Source organism: Nicotiana attenuata, unplaced genomic scaffold, assembly GCF_001879085.1.
Source record: "Nicotiana attenuata strain UT unplaced genomic scaffold, NIATTr2, whole genome shotgun sequence".
Classification (NCBI taxonomy): Eukaryota; Viridiplantae; Streptophyta; class Magnoliopsida; order Solanales; family Solanaceae; genus Nicotiana; species Nicotiana attenuata.
In genome coordinates this window covers 394,335-414,608 of record NW_017670812.1, presented here as the reverse complement: position 1 = coordinate 414,608, position 20,274 = coordinate 394,335, and the positions used below count along the sequence as shown (strand labels likewise).

The 20,274-nt window shown below is 35.2% G+C and overlaps 1 protein-coding gene and 1 non-coding gene across 2 annotated transcripts; one reads left to right on the top strand and one right to left on the bottom strand.

The window, feature by feature from the left end:
• Positions 1-10,292: 10,292 nt before the first annotated feature.
• Positions 10,293-10,364, top strand: TRNAE-UUC. The gene has a single exon. It is a non-coding gene; the product is annotated as a tRNA-Glu (tRNA).
• Positions 10,365-11,204: 840 nt separating this feature from the next.
• On the bottom strand, positions 11,205-15,243 carry LOC109243568 (cytochrome P450 CYP72A219-like). The gene is made up of 5 exons (XM_019410509.1): positions 14,828-15,243; positions 13,935-14,152; positions 12,868-13,112; positions 12,333-12,717; positions 11,205-11,884 (listed from the first exon to the last, which is right to left on the bottom strand). The coding sequence occupies exons 1-5, from the start codon at positions 15,111-15,113 to the stop codon at positions 11,459-11,461; spliced, it is 1,560 nt and encodes a 519-aa protein (XP_019266054.1). The 5' UTR covers positions 15,114-15,243; the 3' UTR covers positions 11,205-11,458.
• Between the last annotated feature and the right edge of the window lie 5,031 nt (positions 15,244-20,274).

The window sequence follows — 20,274 nt, the reverse complement described above, 5'->3', positions numbered from 1 at the left end:
AGCAAAGGAACAAAGGAACATACCGCTGCGTCATTGTGCATGACATTGTTAAACAAACACACTCTCGAGAGTGCCTGAATCTTTTCCCAATATTTCTTTGAAGCCAAAGGCTTCAGATAATTAGCAAGCTCCACCGGCCAGGATAGCAAGTTGCATCCAGTAGAGACCAAAAGAGTAACATTCCTCCTCCTTTGGTGGATCTTCAGAAGGGGCAGCATAATTTTGCCCCAAGATCCAATGAACTGGGGACTGGGAAAGAGGAACACCTTCTTCATGATTAGATGCGGCCGGTGGAGATGATGTAGCAGTTGTTGGTGGAAGAGTGTATGAAAGATAAAATGATGTAGCAGTTGCTGGTGTTGGTGAAGATGGAAATGAAGTTGATGGAGTTGAGGAATGAGAAGCGGTTGCATCAAATGCAATGCTGGTTGTTGGATGCTCGCCAACCAAAGACAACAGGGACTCGGTATTCAGCCCCGCAGTACCGAGCACAGCAATTGGGTCCCGAAAATAAGAGTTGGCATTTTCTACTAAATTAAACTCCCCCCAAAGTGCTGAGGCGTCGTCCTCGATTGGTGTAACTAACTCAATAGGTTGAGCATTCTATTGAGTTCATAATAAGCGTCACTTTCTGTGTAGAAAAGCTCCATCATCACTAGCTTCTCCATTATCGTCGATTATGACTGGCCCGGGAGGAGGGCTAGTGATCACAACTTTCGGAGATGAGTCGGGGGAAATAGTCTTCGCCCTCTTATTCTTTTTCCCGGCCACAGAAGAACGCCTTCTTTTTGGTTGCTTGTTCTCCGGCCGGGAACTCCGTAGTAAAACACCTATGACTAAAGCAGGCCAGAGACACTTGTTCGAGTAAGCACCTCCTGAAGCAGCCTCGCCGCATCAGCAGAATCAGCCAAAACATCCTCCTTGGGGATAGAAACAGAGCCCGCAGGCAAACCTGATTTCAAGAAAAAGATAGAAGGGATCAATCAATTTCCTCACATAAAAAGTTAAGACAAGGTTAGTCTGAATTACCATAATTTTTGGCCTTCCACCCATATTTGATGGACATCTCTTTCCACGTAGGGTCTCGTGCATAGTGATGTCTAAGATCTTTTGGACCCACTGACCGAAGGCTTCAACCATAGGCAGAACCCATCGAATTGTTGAAACAAGCGTAGAATGAATGATCAATACAGATATGGAAGAATCCCTAATAAACTAAATATGAAACAAAAATCTTACGAGTGCGGTTCCACGCTTCCGGAAAGGATGAAGCCATTGCCGGGATGATATCGTTGGCGGCAATTGCAATGAACTGTTCCATCTATCCACGGTCGTTGTCGTCATCCATGGTAGATAATAGAGCATGGTGGCCACACTTGCAGAGGTTTATCATTCCCTCGCGGAAGATCTTGTGAGAATAAAGATTCATCACATGAGCTAAAGATAGTTCCTCTCCTGTTTCCTGGCATAAACGCCGAAGGCAGATAACCGTCCTCTACACAGAAAGACTTACTTGTGCGTAACACACTTGGTAGCGAAAACAAAACTCCGCAATAACGGAGTCAATCTCTCCGTTCAAAGAAAATGCACCCAAAGTAAAGGGATACGTGTAAAAGTATGTAAAACCCTCCTTGGGTAGGGTCACTCGCTCTGATAGATCAGGAGCAACAATATCCAAATCATGGCAGCGGCAGTCTTCCTTTACAGCAGGAATGCTGGAAGGATGGATAGAAGAAGGATACCTACTGACAACCCATGTACAAGGGTTAGCAGTAGAAAATTTCTCTTCAAAGTCTTTTGTGGTAACAAGACTTCTAGGGATGATGGATCCCATTGTTGGAGGAGCAGAGTCCTCGGCCTTGTTCTTTTTCTTTAAAGAACTGATACGTTTTGAGGAAAAAGTCATTGTACGGAAGAAATAAAAGGTTTTTGCTTGAAGAGAATTAGGGAAAAGATGAAGAGCAAGATGCAAGTCGAATAAGGGAAGCTTGGAAAATTATGGAGTATAAGGGAGAAAGTTAATGCGTATAAGAAAAAGTTTTGACGGCTAAATTCATGGCCATGATAATCGACAAAAGCTATGCTAAATCGTGGGATGACGCGTGTTCGGGGCATTAAATGCGGAGAGACGTGCGTCTAATCAATCGTCAGAAGCCTTCAGAGGGAGTTATAGTAATTCCCGCCAAAAGAATATTTCTACAACTTCCTCGTAACACAAAGTTATGTCACCGAAAAGCAGGGGGACTATCAGTATATGGTAAAATACGCTATGCCACATGGCCGTCCAAAAAAGGGACACATGGAACCTAAGACGGGGGAATGTCCAAGATCGAAGGCAGTTGTTTCGTCAATCACCAGGGAGAATAATGCTCATAAGGATGTAGTAGATACTCCTCGCCCATTAGCATTTAATGGGGAATATTCCATGGCATTAAATACGATTGCTCGTTACAAAGAATTTGGCATTTATGCTCACCGTTACATCCTCATCAATGGCCCTCATAATTGATATTAAAGAGGGGCACGATCCTAGGACCTCTTTCCCTAGATGTAGCTATAAATAGTAAGCTCAGCTATCATTGTAAGGGGATATAAAATTTTCTGGCAAACTTATACTACACTTTATCCAAAGCTTAAATACAATTTTATCTTCTTGCCTTTCTATTTCATTATTTCCGTGCCCGTGACCATTATGTTTTTGCTATTTCGTCTCCATCTCAAGGCTAAGTATTGTATATTTCTTCAACTATCTTACTATTTCAGAATCAAATTAATTCACTTGTCTAGAAACCATGTATAAATTCAACTGTAATGTTTTACGGGTGAACACACCTATACTAAAACCTTCTTTCACATGGATGGCAGAATATGCTAATTTTAGATGGTAAGGGAGAAATTATGGGCACATATAATTTACGATTTGAATTTGGAATATTACTATAATTCATATGTCTTCAAGTTTTGAGGTTCATGAATTTTTGTTCGAAATAGTATTGCAACTCATTTGATTTATTATGTTCCAAAATTAATTATTTATACTTATTTGTTAATAAATTGTTTAGCACGTATATCAGGACCTAGCCAATACAATTGGGTGTCAATGAACCCATAACTTACACGGGAGAAATTAAAAAATAACCAGATTTACAAGTGGTCGTTCAAAAATAGCCCAGTTTTAAAAGTTTCAAAAGCTAGCTACTTTTCATGTAAAGATAAATCTGAGCGAAAACACTGTTCAAAACCCGGAAAATACGCCCGTATATTATGCTGGAGTTCCAGCATAAGTATACTTGAACTCCAGCATATTATACTGGAGTTCCAGGATAAGTATGCTGGAACTCCAGCATAATATGATGGAGTTCCAGCATAAGTACACTAGAACTCCAGCATAATATACTGGAGTTCCAGCAAAGTATACCGGTCCAGTGTAATATGTTGAAAGTTCATAAACAAGTGCTCGAATCTCCAGTATATTATGCTGGAACTTTCCGTGTGTTGGAGTTCCAGCATAATATGCTGGAAGTTCATACACAGGTGCATCGAACTCCAGTATATTATGCTGGACCGGTCTCTGTTGCAGCAAAATAGTGGTTATTTTTCGTTGACTTGGTAAACGCTAGCTATTTTTGAATGACCAGTCCGAAAACTGGCTAGACCGTGCTATTTTTTGTGGTATAGGAACGAAAAATTCCCTTTTTCTTTTTTTGTGTGTGTGGGTATTCTGCTGCTCTATTAACATAACATGTGGCCCAATCAGCAAGAAAAAGCATAGGTTTTTAATAGAATATAAAGTCTAACCAAGAAAAAAGTAAAAATGAAAGATTGTTTATATGTGACAAAACTAAAGCAGAGGCTGATCGTTTACTGATGTGAAGCATAAGAATCTTGCAACTCTCTATATTCTAAAGCGTAGTGCTATGATTCAGCGCATAATTGTCCAACTATCCCTCGTCAAGTATTCATGGTAGATTTCTTATTTGAGAAAAACACAATTTTACAGGGCGTGTAATCTATATCTATCTATATTATATTAAAAGTACGAAGGCCCTTAGCGAAATGTCGTTCGTCTTTTTTACCCTTTAAAAATAGAGTCCATACTAGACAAAATAGTCATTTAATTATTCTCCTAATATTTAATACTTTGAAATCGACTAAAATATTGGTTATTAAATCTTCTCATTTGAACTAGGCAGGAAATCCTAAAATTTAGGACTTTATAAAGTCAATCAAAATTTTACGAAACTTAAATCTTGTTTTATTTGAACTATATATGTTACATAATTATATAATTCTTGTATGTTACTTTTCATGGGAGAAGAGTAAATTAACGTGTGTTTTAAATAAAACTAAAGTAACTAATTGATCCATTAATTTCATGGCTAATATTTAAGGGCACGTAAAAAATTGTGCACGTAAGTTAAACTTTTGATTAAAGAAAAAAGGGAACATGAATGATAATTCATATTGAGGACTTAGAATTTGAAGTATACTCAAATATTTGGTCCACTTGATTGTCTAAATATTAAGAAATAATTATATAATAAATTTTTTAAAATGTAAAATTATTTTAAATGGTAAAAAAGTTGATCAATATATATTTTGTATAAAGAAATAAGAGAATAGGAAAAGGAAGTACTTCAGAAAAAATTCATAAGTAAAACAAAATAACAATTGAGCAAAAAAATTATACGAACTATTAATAATAATCGAGTCCGGATGCTTGTGTGATTACTATGGTATCAATATAATAATTCTATCACTTTAGCAGTACGTAAAATGAGTAAAATATTTTTACAATTGTTGGTAAACTATCTCGAAGCAAATTTTGTAATAAGTAACATAAAATATATATATGCAATGCACGTATTCAAGTCCTCAGGTAAAGTTGAACAATCTTTTTAACTTTCAATCAAACGCTATTCCTGTGACTTTTTTTGACAATAAACCAAGAGAACAAACTGAAGGAGAACTAATAGACTAATCTTTTGAATATTATTTTATTTCTTTAATTATTGAGTTATTATACACGATCAACATATATGATCATCTTTAGCAACTTATACTTTTATTTTATTATTTACACACAAATTTTAAATAAATTAGCATTCATTGGGATAGATACACGCGCATCGCGCGTACCTTAAGACTAGTAACTTTAAAAGACAAATAATATGAACAGAAATCACTTACCCCCAATTACATCTGACTTTTGCTCTTGGACTCGCTTACCCCCAATTAGGCTCAGCTTATTGGTCCATGTTAGGCGCATTGAATTGATACTTTAATTAACAACTAGTTCTATATGTCTTTAAGTTTGGATCACAAGGAGTTGACAGGAAAAAAGTGAAAAGTACTTTAATAGATGTGTGGTCTATTTCTAGCATGAAAAGGACATCATAATAAGGAAGTTGAATTGAATTATACACGTCGCTAATTTCATACTCTAGCGTTACATCTTATGATGTTCTAATTTTTCCTAAATACATTGGAATTACAAGAACAACAACAATGTTTAAGTCTTAATTTCCAACAAACTGAAGTTGGTTATATAAAATGAAAATTACTCTCTATAGCCCCTCAAAATTTTAATAGCCCATATTTTGTCCTACTTACAAAAGATGGCCCTTCGGCCCAAACGTATTGCATATAGNTACTGCTTTATTCTGGGATTACATTTCCACTATCTGGCAGATATAAGTTATACTGGTACAGTTTTTACTCATTTTTGAGACCTACTCCACAAGAGGCGAATCTTAGGAGAGAAAATTCTTGAGAAAACTACTCTCTATAGCCCCTCAAAATTTTAATAGCCCATGTTTTAGTCCTACTTCAAAAGATGGCCCTTCGGCCCAAACGTATTGCATCTAGTAGCCGAAAGGAATAAGCATGACAACATAAGTGCCTATAGCTCAGTGGTTAGAGCGCCTGTTTCCTAAGCTGAAGGTTGCAGGTTCGACCCTCACCTGGCGCGATAGAGCAACCCCTTTTTGCCTTTTTAAATGTACTTCTGCATCTTATAAGTATTTTTATATATTTTTTTGTATAATAGCAAACTATTTTTGTATATTTTTTGCATAGTGACAGTCTATTTGTATATTTTTTGTATAGTAACAGTCTATTTGTATAGTGACAGCCTATTTTGTATATTTTTTGTATAGTAACAGTTTATTTTGTATAGTGACGGTCTATTGTGTATATTTTTTGTATAGTAACAGTCTATTTTGTATAGTGACAGTCTATTTTGTATATATTTTGTATAGTGAGAGCTAATTGTATATAAATTGTATAGTGACAGTCTATTTAGTATATTTTTGTATTAGCGTAAGTAGTCGTATTTTGTACATATTTGTATAATGACAGTCTATTTTTGTATAGTAACAGTCTATATTGTATAGTGACAGTCTATTTTGTATATATTTTGTATAGTGAGAGCTAATTGTATATAAATTGTATAGTGGCAGTCTATTTAGTATATTTTTGTATAGTGATAGTCTATTTTGTACATATTTTGTATAATGACAGTCTATTTAGTATATTTTTTGTATAATGACATTCTATTTTTGTATATATTTTGTATAGTGACACTCTATTTGTATATAAATTGTATAGTGAAAGTCTATTTGTATATAAATTGTATAGTGACAGTCTATTTTGTATAATTTTTGTATAATAACAGTATGTTTTATAGATATTTCAACATTATGCATAATCATCTACTTTGTACTCCTCTCATTGAGAAACCAGCCACCAGCGCGAAAATGTAATTCGCATTTCCTTATTCTACTTAATTTTAATAACATCCACTTTAATATGCTCAGCAACAAGAGACCTTGCCAAAAAATTATCAGAAACCAATACTTCTGAGTTCATTACGAACTCTTGTGGTATGACGTTGTACACCAAATTGTGCATTGAAACACTTTCACCTTACTCAAACTCCATCCAAACAAACCTTAAAGAATTGGCTAATGCAGCACTACAGTGAGCCTAAAAGGGGCTAAATCAATGACACCAATAAGAAAACACCATTTTTGTTTGTGATCTTTGTCATGGAAAGACATATCATAATAACTGGTTATATTACTGTGCTGATTGTGATTTTGGAACACATATCGAATGTGGAATTTCCAAATATGTCAACAAACCAAAAGAAAATTGTAATCAAGAAAGCAATCATTGAACCAGTCATTAGTACACCAACAAAAAGTACGATAAGGAAAACAGAGAAAAAAACAGCTAAGAATCCTAGAAAAAATCCCAAAATGAAGCCAGATTCTCCGGACGAGAAACCAGAAAAAAATGGATGAAGAATTTGAATGGGCCTGATTTTGAAGAGAAAATGGAGAATGTAATGACTTGGGTAAGTGCTGCTTTGACAGAAGAAGACGCTGGATTTCCGGCGAGGGAATTAGTAATGTTTCCGGCTAGCACTTGTTTTATTTTTAGGCTATGATTTGTATGGGTTAATTTGTGGGCTACTGGATGAAATTTGTTTTGCCAATGATATTTGCTCTTATATAAATCTTAACTATCCATATCGCTTAAAATATGTACGAGACTACTTGCATAAAAATTAAATAACTTCATTTTAAGTTGGGCACACTTAAACTTGCTGCCTTAGGTTCTCAAGCAACTCAATCGAATATGGAATACCACTCAACTCTTATTTTAAACTAGGGGTGTATAAAGAAAACCTATAAACCGTACAAAATCAATAATTTGAATCAAATCGGGAAAAAAAATTCGATTATGATTTGGTATTGGAAAAAAAATCCGACCACAATTGGTTTTTGGTTTAGTTTTAACTAAAAAAAGTAAAACAGAAACAAAACAACCCGATAGTACAATTATACAATATATAAAAATATTTTAGGCATATAGATCAGATGTTTCTTGTGATGTAATTTATAAATATTTATTAAACTTTTTCTCAGTTTTATCTTTTAACATATTATTTCAAGTTTGGATTTAACATTCTTGAATGGTAAATAAATTTTTATAGCCCATAAAATGTAGTAACTCAAACAAAGTTCAAAGCAATACTAACCCTAACAAAAGAATTCAATTCAATGCTAGGAATGATGATAATGTTGGATATCTATTTTTTTGATTTTATATTGGTTTAAAATGAAAATGCATAACTTAGTTTATCTTTTTCTTTAATGCATATTTATGTAATTAAATAATACTTATTAACTATACTGTAGCATGACCTATATAGTATTTTTAGATTATGTTAATTTTCACTATGACTTATTAATTAGCAATATCAGCTTTATGTAAGTTTATTATTTTTGTTATTGAATATTTTAGTATAATGCTATGATTTTTCTCATATTATTATGTTATTTTTTTGAAAAATACATTAACTAGAGTATTTTACTAGGACTAAAGAAATATTTGCACCACAAGTTACAAATTTTGTGCTATGAAGGCTTCGCCGGGAAAAACCCAAAAACCCGAGAAAAATCTAGATTAAAAAACCTGACTTTGTTAGTTTGGTTTGATTTATAAATTTAAAATTCCGACACCATTTTTAATTTGGTAATGGAAAAATCCGAACCAATCCAAGCTATGTACCCCTATCAATGGTGGTTGATTTCCTGGGAAATTGACCTATATTTCACAAGTTTCAGATCCGCATGCATTAACCGGCAATGCCACTGCACAAATATCTGATATCTTTTATGGGTTTGCAGTCCAATAAAAAGACAATAAAAATATATGCACACTTGACATTTACTAGTATATGAATATAGAATATGTATATTTTTCATACACACATTTATCGTTTAACGATGATTAAATGCTATGTATTTTTTGTTTTAATTATTACAGTTAAAATTAATAAATTTATTGATTTGGTATAAATACCGAATGCGAAGTAAGAATAAGAGTATTGTGCTTCATCTAAAGTAGAATCTGAGTGTAGTGCCAGTGGCGAAGCCACATGGTCACAAGGGTGGTCTGTTGACCATCTTTCGTCAAAAAATTGCACTGTGTATATAGATAAATATTACGTTTTAGATGTATATAACATATATTGAACACCCTTTATCGGTATTTTTTTTCACTTCTTTCAAATTTGAATACTTTTGGAAAAATTCCTAACTCCGCCACTATGTAGGGCAGCTTGTCTACATACGAAATACGTATTAATCTTCACCCATTAGCTTAAATTTTGAAGCCTTCGTCACCAGTAAAACTCTTTCATAATAGTTAAGTTGCTTTTCTCATACCTTAGGGCACTTTACCGTAATAGAACTAAACATACCGATATTGATTATCACCTTATCCATGATACGATTCAAGATAGACTTGATCTCCGTTGGCTATGTGAAGACGAATTAGATCAATCGGGTGATATATTCACGAAGATTTTAAAACAGATTCCGATAGTATATCTTAGTATTAAGTTGAGCAAGATTTATATCTATGCTCCAACTTAAACGAAAAGTACAAAATATATATTGTGGAGCCAAAATGGAATTCTGAGCGAAAAGTTATGTCCATTTTACTAGACAGTGCGCAATCTGCCTACTGGAGTCTTCGTTCGCTCTAACTATCATCCGTTGACCCCCAAACACGGTCCCGGCTTAATTCCTTGAACTTTTACTCAAACTTTAAAGTTCCAAATCACTTGAATTCATTCCATAACATCTATATAGCTCAGAATCACTCCTACAAAGCATAAAACATACAATTAGTGCAAAACACTAGCGATTAAAGCTCAAACTCAATTAAAATGCAGTAAATTAGAGTGTAATAAGCGACTAAAATACGTAATTATAGCCTATCATCACACATTTATATTTTATAGGCAACAAATTTGAGTAATAATAGACGAGAGGAATTCTTGTACTACTACTAGTACCTGTTTATAAACTAGTTTCGAGCGAGACGCACTCCAATGATCCAATGTGCACCTGGTGGTTACTATTACTAATGATATGATTATTCAAGTAACTAATAAATAATAAGGTTATTGCCCCTCATCAGTTATTTACTAATCAATATCTTGTCCAGTAAAGTTAATAGCATAGATCTAAACCAGTGATAAAATATTGACAATTTATTATTATATCGTCTCAAGATGATTGATTTGCCTTCTTAAAGGTATAAGGACTGCGTACACTTTACCCTCTACGGACCTTATTTGTAAGACTACACTAGGTATGTTGTCGTTGTCTCAAGGTATCCAAACCATCTTATTTCTCCACCTTCCGGCTAGGCTAGAGGTCTATACAACTTTTAAACAATAAATAAAGTAAATTAGAGAGTCATAAGTATAATCCGTTATCGTCCAGCGGTTAGGATATCTGGCTTTCACCCAGGAGACCCGGGTTCGATTCCCGGTAACGGAAATTAAGTTTTTCTTGGGTTCTTTGGCGAATTCTTCAATAATCCTAAAATCTGAATTTAAATCTTTTTATATTTTCATTAGAAAAATTAGAACCTTCTTTTTGTGTGATATTTTAGACCGTACTGTTGTGCTTCCAAGGATGGAGGTGATGGGTGGCGTAGTTCTAGGAAGATATCAGCACTTTTTATTGACATTTCTCCTTCTCGTGGATTTTCAAGTGGTTGGATATCTGATCTGTTTTAATTGGATGCTAATAAAACTAACTGAAATTTTTTGAGAGAGGAAATGAAAACTTGGAAAAGAATATTTTCGGAGTCAATCGCTTAAAATTTGCTGAAAGGAGAAAACGATTAAAATTCCAAAAGAAAAAACTGCATTCATGAATCCTGATATCTTCATTTCTGTATATGCATTTAGTTTATTTGGTGTAGGAAGATTACTTGATTGAAGATGAAATTGATTTATTTTAGTTGACATAACTGTTATCAGTGTATTATCAGCTTTTTCTTTTGGTACAATTAATATTTAGTTGATCTGAGTGGACTAATTCCTTAGAAAGCTTAATTATTTTGTTATAGATATTTATTCTAAAATTATTTTATAAGAATTTTCCAAACACTCGTTCTGATTAGTGATTATTCATATCCCTTAACCTCTGCAATCTTTCATAAAAGGAAGTGTGCCTTTGCCAGGAGTATTTTTTTTTGCTGGCTTTAAGTGATAATAGTACATTTTAAACTATTCATATTGATCCAGCAGCAGCAAAATAATGTTTTCTTGGGGGGTTTTGTAGAGGAGTCAGAACTAGACGTGGGACTTTAGCGCAATGAACATTCCAGCGAGGGTAAAGGTATGCTGCTATAAAGAAATTTCGACAAAGGTATTCTTATATTTGACTAAATCAGTATAATTTTTGTTGAAGTATGCTCAACTGACCAGCTTCGACTGTAGCTCTGCTCCTGCTGTTATCCAACATCATAATCTCATATGATAAAGTCGCACTGTTTATATGTAAATCTTGATGCTCTAAAACCAGTTGAAGCATGTATCTGAGTGTGAATAAACCCTAAAATATTAGTACAAGAAGTACCAAAATTATAGTTTGTGGAAAATAAGTGGAGCACCATATTGAGGCTGAACAGTTATTATGGACCGAGGGGCATGAGCATAAGACGGAGACAGTTCAAAAGAGAAGCGTTGCAGGATCATAGACAGAGCCATCTTTGCTTCTAACATGGCAAAATTTTGTCCAATGCATATTCTAGGACCCCAGCTAAACGGAAAATATGTTAGTTGACCCTTTGTTGCACTTGATATTCCTTCTCTAAATCTCTCTGGTTTGAACTCCTTTGCATCTTCACCCCATATCTCTTCATCATGATGCAACAAAATCAATGGCAAAGAGACTAGGACACCAGCTGGTAGAGATAGTTCTCCTAATACAATGTCTTCATTACACCGGCGGGTAAGTGTTATTAGTGAGGGATATAGCCTTAAAGACTCGTACAAGATCATTGTCACCTGCAACAATTTACAATGCTCCTCCATCAGTTATATTTAGTATGAACAAGACATGTAAAGAGTCCGTATATTCTTGAAGCTAAACTAATTCCTATAGGTGGACTACTCCTCTAGCTTGTAACCAATATAGAGAGGTTTTGAAAATGAGATCATCCCCACTGTTGAAGACATAATTAATTAAAAGCGTGTTATCTCTAATAGCTTAAACTTGTAGCTGAGATGGTCAGACAATTCAACAATGGTAACAGAGCAAGCACCCCGAGTTCAAGACTCACACTGAACCCCAGCGATTATCAAAAGAAATTCACACGTGGCATCTTCTAATCCGGTATCAAACATTAGTATCAAAGGGCTAGTCTTTTCAAATAAAAGCACTCAAGCAATAGCAATAACAATCAGAGTTCATACCCATGGCATAGAAATTGAACCAACCAACTAGAGTACTTACAATTTTTAGATGATTTAATCCGTCAAAATCTGGTTTTCGACTGCCAAAGACTTGCAAGATTTCTTCTCTGGCCCGTGCCTGCCAATCTTGATACCTGCTCAACAACACTAGAGACCATAGGAGCAACACTGATGTAGTTTCTTGGCCAGCAAAATAGAATAACTTGCATTCTTCAATGACTTCTTCAATGCTCATTCCAAAATCCTTGTTTCCGTGCTGTTCAATTTCTTTAATATTCGATTCCAGTAATATGCCTAATAGATCCTCATTATTGGTGTCCCCCGCTTTCATTGCCATCAATCTTTTATCAATAATACCTTTAATTGACGCCCGGACATCCTTTTTAATTTCCTTCATTCTTCTATTCCTCTTTGTTGGCAAAAATCTTTGAAGTAGTTATATAAACCAGAAAATTAAAAGGCATTAGATAAGAAAGATGAAGGGAAAGCAATGTGCACTAATAAATTATCATGCATTCACTGGAGTCAGAATTAATTAATCAAGTTGAGTTTCCTTCTTAGGCAAATCAATTTACCTCCTTCCCGGGATATAAACGGAGCGGAAAGCTTCCACAAGATACTGAGCTTGTTCCTTTTGAAGTTCAAAAATCTTTCTACCTTCTTCATAACTACTGCCAAAAGCTGTCCGAGAGATCACATCGCAAGTCAATTGCTCAAGGTGAGGCCATATATCTATCTCATGTGAGCCTTCAGCTGAAACAATGTCTTCCCATTTGCTCAGCATCTCACTACAGCTTAAGCGAAATGCTGGAAGCATATGCTGTCCGAGAAATGGTGAAAGAGGAAAAATGTCAATGACACGACACTTGTACAGAATTACAAATACAACGTGGTATCATCTCCATCTAGTGTAAGTTGCTGGCTCAATGAAAAGCAAAAGAGTGTTCAAATAACAATTAAGGGGAAGCTAGGTCAGGATGACGAATCCCTTTATAATAAAGAGATCCATTTTGTTGTAATGCATCGAAGACATTATCCCACGAATGTAGTCCTCTCCGGATGCACGAAGAGCAACATGGACTAAATGCCCTGTCCAAGTTAAGGAACTTACGCAAAAGAGTCTTGACAAATGATGAACCAGACAAGATTCGACATATTACAACCATAAAATCCTCCTCTGCTTTTCTAACACAAGCTAGGTAGGAGAAGCACTCGAGATAGTCATATGCACGTCCAGATTGGAAGATAAGGAATGGAAGTTAAAGCGGAAAGAAATCTTTAGCTGGAACAGTAACCAGAGAAGCAAGAGCAAGCAATTTTATCTATTGATGGATGAAGAATCGCGAACATTATAATTCTTGGTTGACCATATTCCCAGAAAAAAGATACTTGCGAGAAGACGAGCACTGAATGTGGTAGCTATGGACAACTTAATCAGAATTCATTTATCTAGCAACAACAACAACAAACCTAGTGGAATCCCACAAGTGGGGTCTGGGTTGGATAGTGTGTACGCAGACTTTACCCCTTTCTTTAACGAAGAGAGGCTATTTCCAGTAGAACCTCGGATTAGGAAAGATAAAAGGAAAAAGGAACAACAAGTAAACCAATCAGAAGAGAGGAAGGAAAGCAGTGACAAAACCTTTAGCTTCTCAAGATGGAAAGCGGGATTGATGATTTTTCTATGTTTGGCCCATTTGTCTTCCTCATAGGTTGCTATTCCTTGTACCAATAGTGTTGCTAATGGATTTCCACCAGGCTTTTGATAAAGATAGATTTTTGAGAGTACTTCCTTTATAAGCTCAGGATCCATGATCAATACTAGCGGTCTTGGACCCAACCATATAAAGGATCTTTTTCCTGCAAGCAGTTTCAGGATTAACTACTACAAATTTAGAAAAGAACACTTATACAACCAAAAAGAAAGAAATGAAGAGAGTCTTCAAAAGATAAAGAAAGTAGGAGAAGAAGGCTCGTTAGAAGTTCATCAATTAGATGCTCAAACAAAAAAAAAGAAACAATCTGTTTGATTATAAGGGGAGCCTTGGCGTGTTTGATTATAAGGGAAGTCTGCCATGTGAGTGACCAGGAGGTCACGGGTTCGAGTAGTGAAAACAACCTCTTGCATAAATGCAGGGTAAGGCTACATACAATAGACCCTTGTAGTCCGGGCCCTTCCGAACCCGCGCATAGCGGGAGCTTAGTGCACCGAGTTGGCCTTTAATCTGTTTGATTAGAATAATGGCAGGTATAATTTGGATTATTATAGGACTAACTGATATGATCATTTTTTCTATTCATTCAGCTTCATTAATCACAATTCCACAATGAATGCTTGAACACAACCAAACCAATTTGTTAATCCAAAAGCAAATAGGCAACATCTAGGGTGGAAAAGTGAATGATTTTCCTTAATCATCCCAGAAAACTACTATAGCAGCAGGTTAGATACCATTTTTACTATTGCAAATTAACATTTATCAAGATATTTACCTATAACTACCTAAGAAGTGACATGATTTTGCAAAAACATACCATATTTTTTTATGGTTTCAAGAAAGAAGGGCATCAGTCTTGGTGCTACATCATCAGATAGACTCATAGGCTTTGAGTATGCTTCCTTAATCATCCCAGAAAACTCTTTCATGTCCCCATACAAAACCTTGTAAGAATTTCCTTCCAAACCTTGTTTTCTCAACAACTTCTCTAATTTCTTTGGTCTGAACCAAATCCAGTTCAACACTCTCCATAGACACACCAACAGAGTAATTACTATGGCAACACAAGATGCTGTTACTGTCATTTGAAGTAGTATGTCCATTTTCACTCTCTAGGTTTGTCCCACTAGTTCTTCCCCTACTGCCCTCCATATCATATCTACCATTTTCGTGGGGAAGAAAACAAAATGAAGTCGTCATCCATGACGTGAAAGGCAAATATCTGAGGTTTAATGTCTATCTGACTATTATAGCCACAAATTTCATCTACTGTAATATGTATTTTTTCTTCTTCCGGAAAACACCATAAGTGGCTACATTTATTTATTTAATAAAAGATCTGATTTTGAATTCCTAAATATTAGGAAAATAGTTTAAGTTACAGTTTTATCCAATATGAATTTTATTTATAAAGGGTAAAAAAGACGAACGATATTTCGCTAAGTGCATTCGTACTTCTAATATAGTATAGATAGATAGATATAGATAAAAGATCTTATATGCTTTTAATATAATATAGATAGATATAAATAAAAGATCTTATATATGGTATTGATATTATTTTTTATCTAGCCTTTACTTTATTTGTGTTAAAAGGACACTAAATTAAATATATTAAAAAGTCATTACAGACAATTGTGCTGAAAATGGAATTTTTTTAGTCTCGATCCTGAAGATCCCGAAGACAAATGAATAGCCATCGACGATAAGACCAATCGAGATACAATGAGAATTTGGGCATAGATTCTGGTCTTTGACATAAAAAAAAAAAGAAGGTTGTAATAACGAAAAGTACATGAGAATTTGGTCCATCCATTTTCAATAAATTCATTCTCATTTTCTTGAATATATCGCAAGACTTCACTTAGTTCAAATGCCTGGCTTTGAAGGTGTAAACATATAGTATATAAAAAGAATATATTTTATTTAATTTAGCCCTTACTAATTAAGAGCACTTGCTTTACAAGAAAAAATTAACAAAGATTAGCAGATAGAGTTGTAGTGCTAGTGGATCCTGATTTAATTATCAGCTGCAAGAGCTCACTTTAAGTATATAACAAGTCATCTTTCACTAGTACCAAACTATAGTTTTCACTAGTACTAGTTAATATGGACTTGGGAGCACCCAACCAAAGGGCAAATATGTGAGTTGACCCTTTGTTGCACTTGAAATTTCTCCTCTATCAAATCTCTCCGGGTTGAACTTTTTGGCATGCAACTTCACCCAATATCTTTTCATCGTGATGCAATTAGATCGCAGGTAAAAAGGCTAGCACGCACATCCGGGAAAATCTGGACCTTTTTTCTCTTTAATTTATTTGTTGTAGAACAATTACTTGACTGAAGATCATGATGCTTCTTTCTCTTAAATGAATTCTCTTGTCTTGACGCTAAAACCAAGTTGAAGCATGTATTTGAGTTTGAACAAACACTAGTGCAGGCATCTAAAGTTTTATTGAATTTAAATACAATAATTGTTTGGATTATTTTTTAAATTCAATATATATATATATATATATAATAAATATTATGGGCTAATATAATTGGATTAATTACTTAAGTCTAATAAATATTGACTGGGCTAGCCCATTTAGTTGGGCTACAAATGATGGGCCCACTTCATTAGGCCCAATATGTCATCTTTCTAGAGGCCTAGTTTGATGCCACGTGTCAAATGACGTGGCACACCAAGTCAAACGAAGGAGCCAATATGATCGTGCCACGTGTCAAAATGACAAGGCATGCCAAGCCAAATTAAAAAAGCCAATGAAACTGTGCCACGTGTGCAAGTGACATGTTCTGGCCAATTAAATGTAGCCTTGTCACTCTTCAATCACATTGGTCGGAAAGAGTTTGTTCTTATCATAACTCTTCCCTCCCACAACTATAAATAGGGGTCTTCATAACCCAGAAAAGACACCAAAAGTTATAACAAGAAGCAATAAAGAGCCCGTGGATCAAACACTGCAAATTTCTCCACAAGTTTCAAGCTTCAAGCAATCAAGTTCAAGCTCAAGAACGAAGAACAAATCAAGGTCAAGTTCAAGCTCAAGAACAAGATCATCGTTCGTGGCACCAACTACATATTCAAGATCAAGCTCAAAGGCCCTTGAATTTATTTACTATTGGGAAGAAGAATCAGAGGATTCATAGAGATTGTAACACTCAAATATTTGAAATAAACTACGATTGTTGCAATAGTTTTCGGTCTAGATTTTATTTTCTCGACGCAATTTATTGTCTACAAATTCTGGCACGCCCAGTGGACGATCTCTACCTCTCATCTCTTCTTTTCCAAGTTCAAAAACAAGATCTAACAATTTAACCACGGAAGAACAACTTGCAAATTTGACCAAAGCACTCGAGAAGTTGACCAAGTATATGGAGGTTCGAGATACTTGCCTCGAAAAGTTAGCAAGTGAGATCGAGAGCTTAGCAGAATCAAAATCAATTCAAGCACCCATGGAGCTTTTCGAAGATAAAGAAGAGGGAGAATCCTCTGCGAGGCAAACGATCGTAGTCAAAGAGATCCAAGTTTCTTTAGAAGGCCTAATTCATGTTGATCAATTGAAGGACTTCATCATGGGAACAATTTAAGATAAAATTGATCCTCCGATTAAATCTTCCCTCGCATATTCAAAGTCATACACACAACGGATTGAAAACTTGAAGATGCCTACTGGATATCAACCTTCAAAGGTTCAACAATTTGATGGAAAAAGAAATCCCAAGCAACATGTGGCGCATTTCATCGAGACATGCAACAACGCTGGGACTTATGATGATTATCTTGTCAAACAGTTTGTTCGTTCTCTCAAAGGTAATGCATTCGATTGGTACAAAGATCTCGAACCTGGTTCAATCGATAGTTGGGAGCAGTTGGAGTAAGAGTTTCTCAATCGTTTCTATATCCCAAGACGCATCGTAAGCATGATCGAACTTACAAACACTCACCAAGGAAAGGATGAGCCAGTTATTGACTTCATCAACCGCTGGAGGAGCTTAAGCCTCAACTGCAAAGATCACCTTACTGAAACTTCTGGCATTGAAATGTGCATTCAAGGCATGCATTGGAGTCTTCGCTATATCTTAAAAGCCATAAAGCCTAAAACATTTGAAGAACTAACAACTCGTGCTCATGATATGAAACTAAGTATGGCCACAAGTGGAGACCAAAGGCTACTTGTCTTTGAACCTTACGACGAAGAAGAAAAACAAGAAGGCAAGGATGGGGGCAAGTTCTCATCTAAAAATGAAATTGAAGAGTCTATGCATGTCACTATGTTCCTCAACGCACGAGCCTAAACTGCAAGTTATAATGCTCTTCAATGCACGAGCCTAAACTGCAAGTTTTAATGCTCCTTAACGCATGAGCCTAAACTGCAAGTTATAATGCTCCTTAAGGCATGAGCCTAAACTGCAAGTTATAGCGCTCCTTAATGCACGAGCCTAAACTGCGAGTTATAATGCTTTTTGGCATATGAGTATATATTGTATGTACTGAAGCTCCCCAATTTGAACTAAATCTTTAAGACGTAAAGCTCTTCAAATTTGAGCAAAGTGTTTAAGTTGCAAAGTTCTTCAAATTCGAGCAAAGACTCAAGTCGAAAGCTTTTCAAAGTCAAGCAAGGACTTCAAATCGCAAAGTTTTTCAAATTCGAGCCAAACATCAAGACACAAAGCTCTTCAAATTCGAGCAAAGACTCAAGTCAAAAACTCTTCAAAGTCGAGCAATCATGTCAAGTCACAAATCTTTTCAAAATTCAAGCAAAGACTTAAGTCGAAAACTCTTCAAAATCGAGCAAAGACTTCAAGTCACAAAGCTCTTCAAATTCGAGTTGAACTTCAAGTTGTGAAGCTCTTAAAATTTCAACTATCTTCAAATTACTATGCTCCTGGACTCACGAGCCTAAACTGCATGTCATGAAGCTCTTCAAATTTGAGCAAAATCTTCAAGTCGCAAAGCTCTTTAAATACAAGCTTAAACTGCAAGTCACTATGCTCCTTAATGCAAGAGCATAAACTGCATGTTACTCCTGGCCCGCAAGAGTATAAACTGTGCACGACCCAAAAACATAAAAAAGAAAAACTCACCCATTCTGAACTACGATTGATGGTTCAATTGGGGAAAGCCTTCATAGGAGATTGGCGTCTCCAATGGGATGGTTGTAGTCTTCTAGTAGGAGGCCAAGTCTTCAAGTTGAAGCATTCAAGGCCTTCAAGTCTTCAAGTCTTCAAGTTCGCCAATTCTTGAAGTTGAAGTGTGCAAGTTCGTCGGTCTTCAATTTGAAGTCCTCAAATTTGCCGGTCTTTAAGTTAAATTATTTAACCCTCCAGGTCTTCAAGTTGAAGTCTGCAAGTCTGCTAATTTTTCAAGTTGAAGTTTAAAAGTCCACCGCTCTTCAGGTTGAAGCAACAAATACCACCAAATTTTCAAGTCCGTCAAATCTTCAAATTTGTTGGTCTTCAAGTTGAAATCTGCAAAGTCCGCCAAGTCTTCAAGTTGAAGTTTTCTAATTTTTCAATCTTAAGGTGGACATGTTAGTCCCTTTTCACCTTCAAGCACTCCAGCTAAGTAGGCGTTTGGACATGAATTCCAAAATAGATTTTCAAAATTGGAATTTCACTAACATTTGAATTGAAGATGAAGTTGTGTTTGGTTATAATTTTTGCAACATATTTGGATGTCTTTTTTTGTAAAACCATGAAATATGATTTATACCCAATTACTTGTAAAAAATATCAAAACCATCCCAATTTAATTATCCTACTTGAAATAAACAATCGAACATGCTATTGTTTAACTGTTATCATATTGTGCTTTACTTCAATATACATAAGATGCAAAATCAATATCACATTTTCTAACATAGTCCGCTTCCCACTGCTATTACCAATACTTGTATTCATATTCACAGGCCCAGTATCAACATGGTAGTCGTCACAAGAAAATGGTTCATTATCCGCTGCAGTAGCTTCATCTGATCGTCGAGGGAAAACAGGCGGGTAGTTGTAGGTTAATAATTGATGGGGTCATTTTATAAATTTTAAAAGTATAGGGTAAATTTGTAAAATTAAAAACTAGTGAAAATGCATTTTGAATTGAAAAACTGGTAAGATCCACTTTTTCAAATTTAAAAATGCATTTTCAAGTAAAATTGGAAAAATTGGTAAGATATTGATAACCAAACATTATTTTTAAAAAAAAAATTTGTATGTCCAAACGGGCTCTAAATGGAAATGTGAGTATTTTTTTCTTTCCTC

Coding starts and splice junctions, on each gene's coding strand:
- LOC109243568 (XM_019410509.1), bottom strand. CDS start 15,113: ATGGACATACTACTTCAAATGACAGTAACAGCATCTTGTGTTGCCATA. Junction 14,153..14,827: donor TGAAACCATAAAAAAATATG/GTATGTTTTTGC, acceptor AACTGCTTGCAG/GAAAAAGATCCTTTATATGG. Junction 13,113..13,934: donor TCCATCTTGAGAAGCTAAAG/GTTTTGTCACTG, acceptor TTTCTCGGACAG/CATATGCTTCCAGCATTTCG.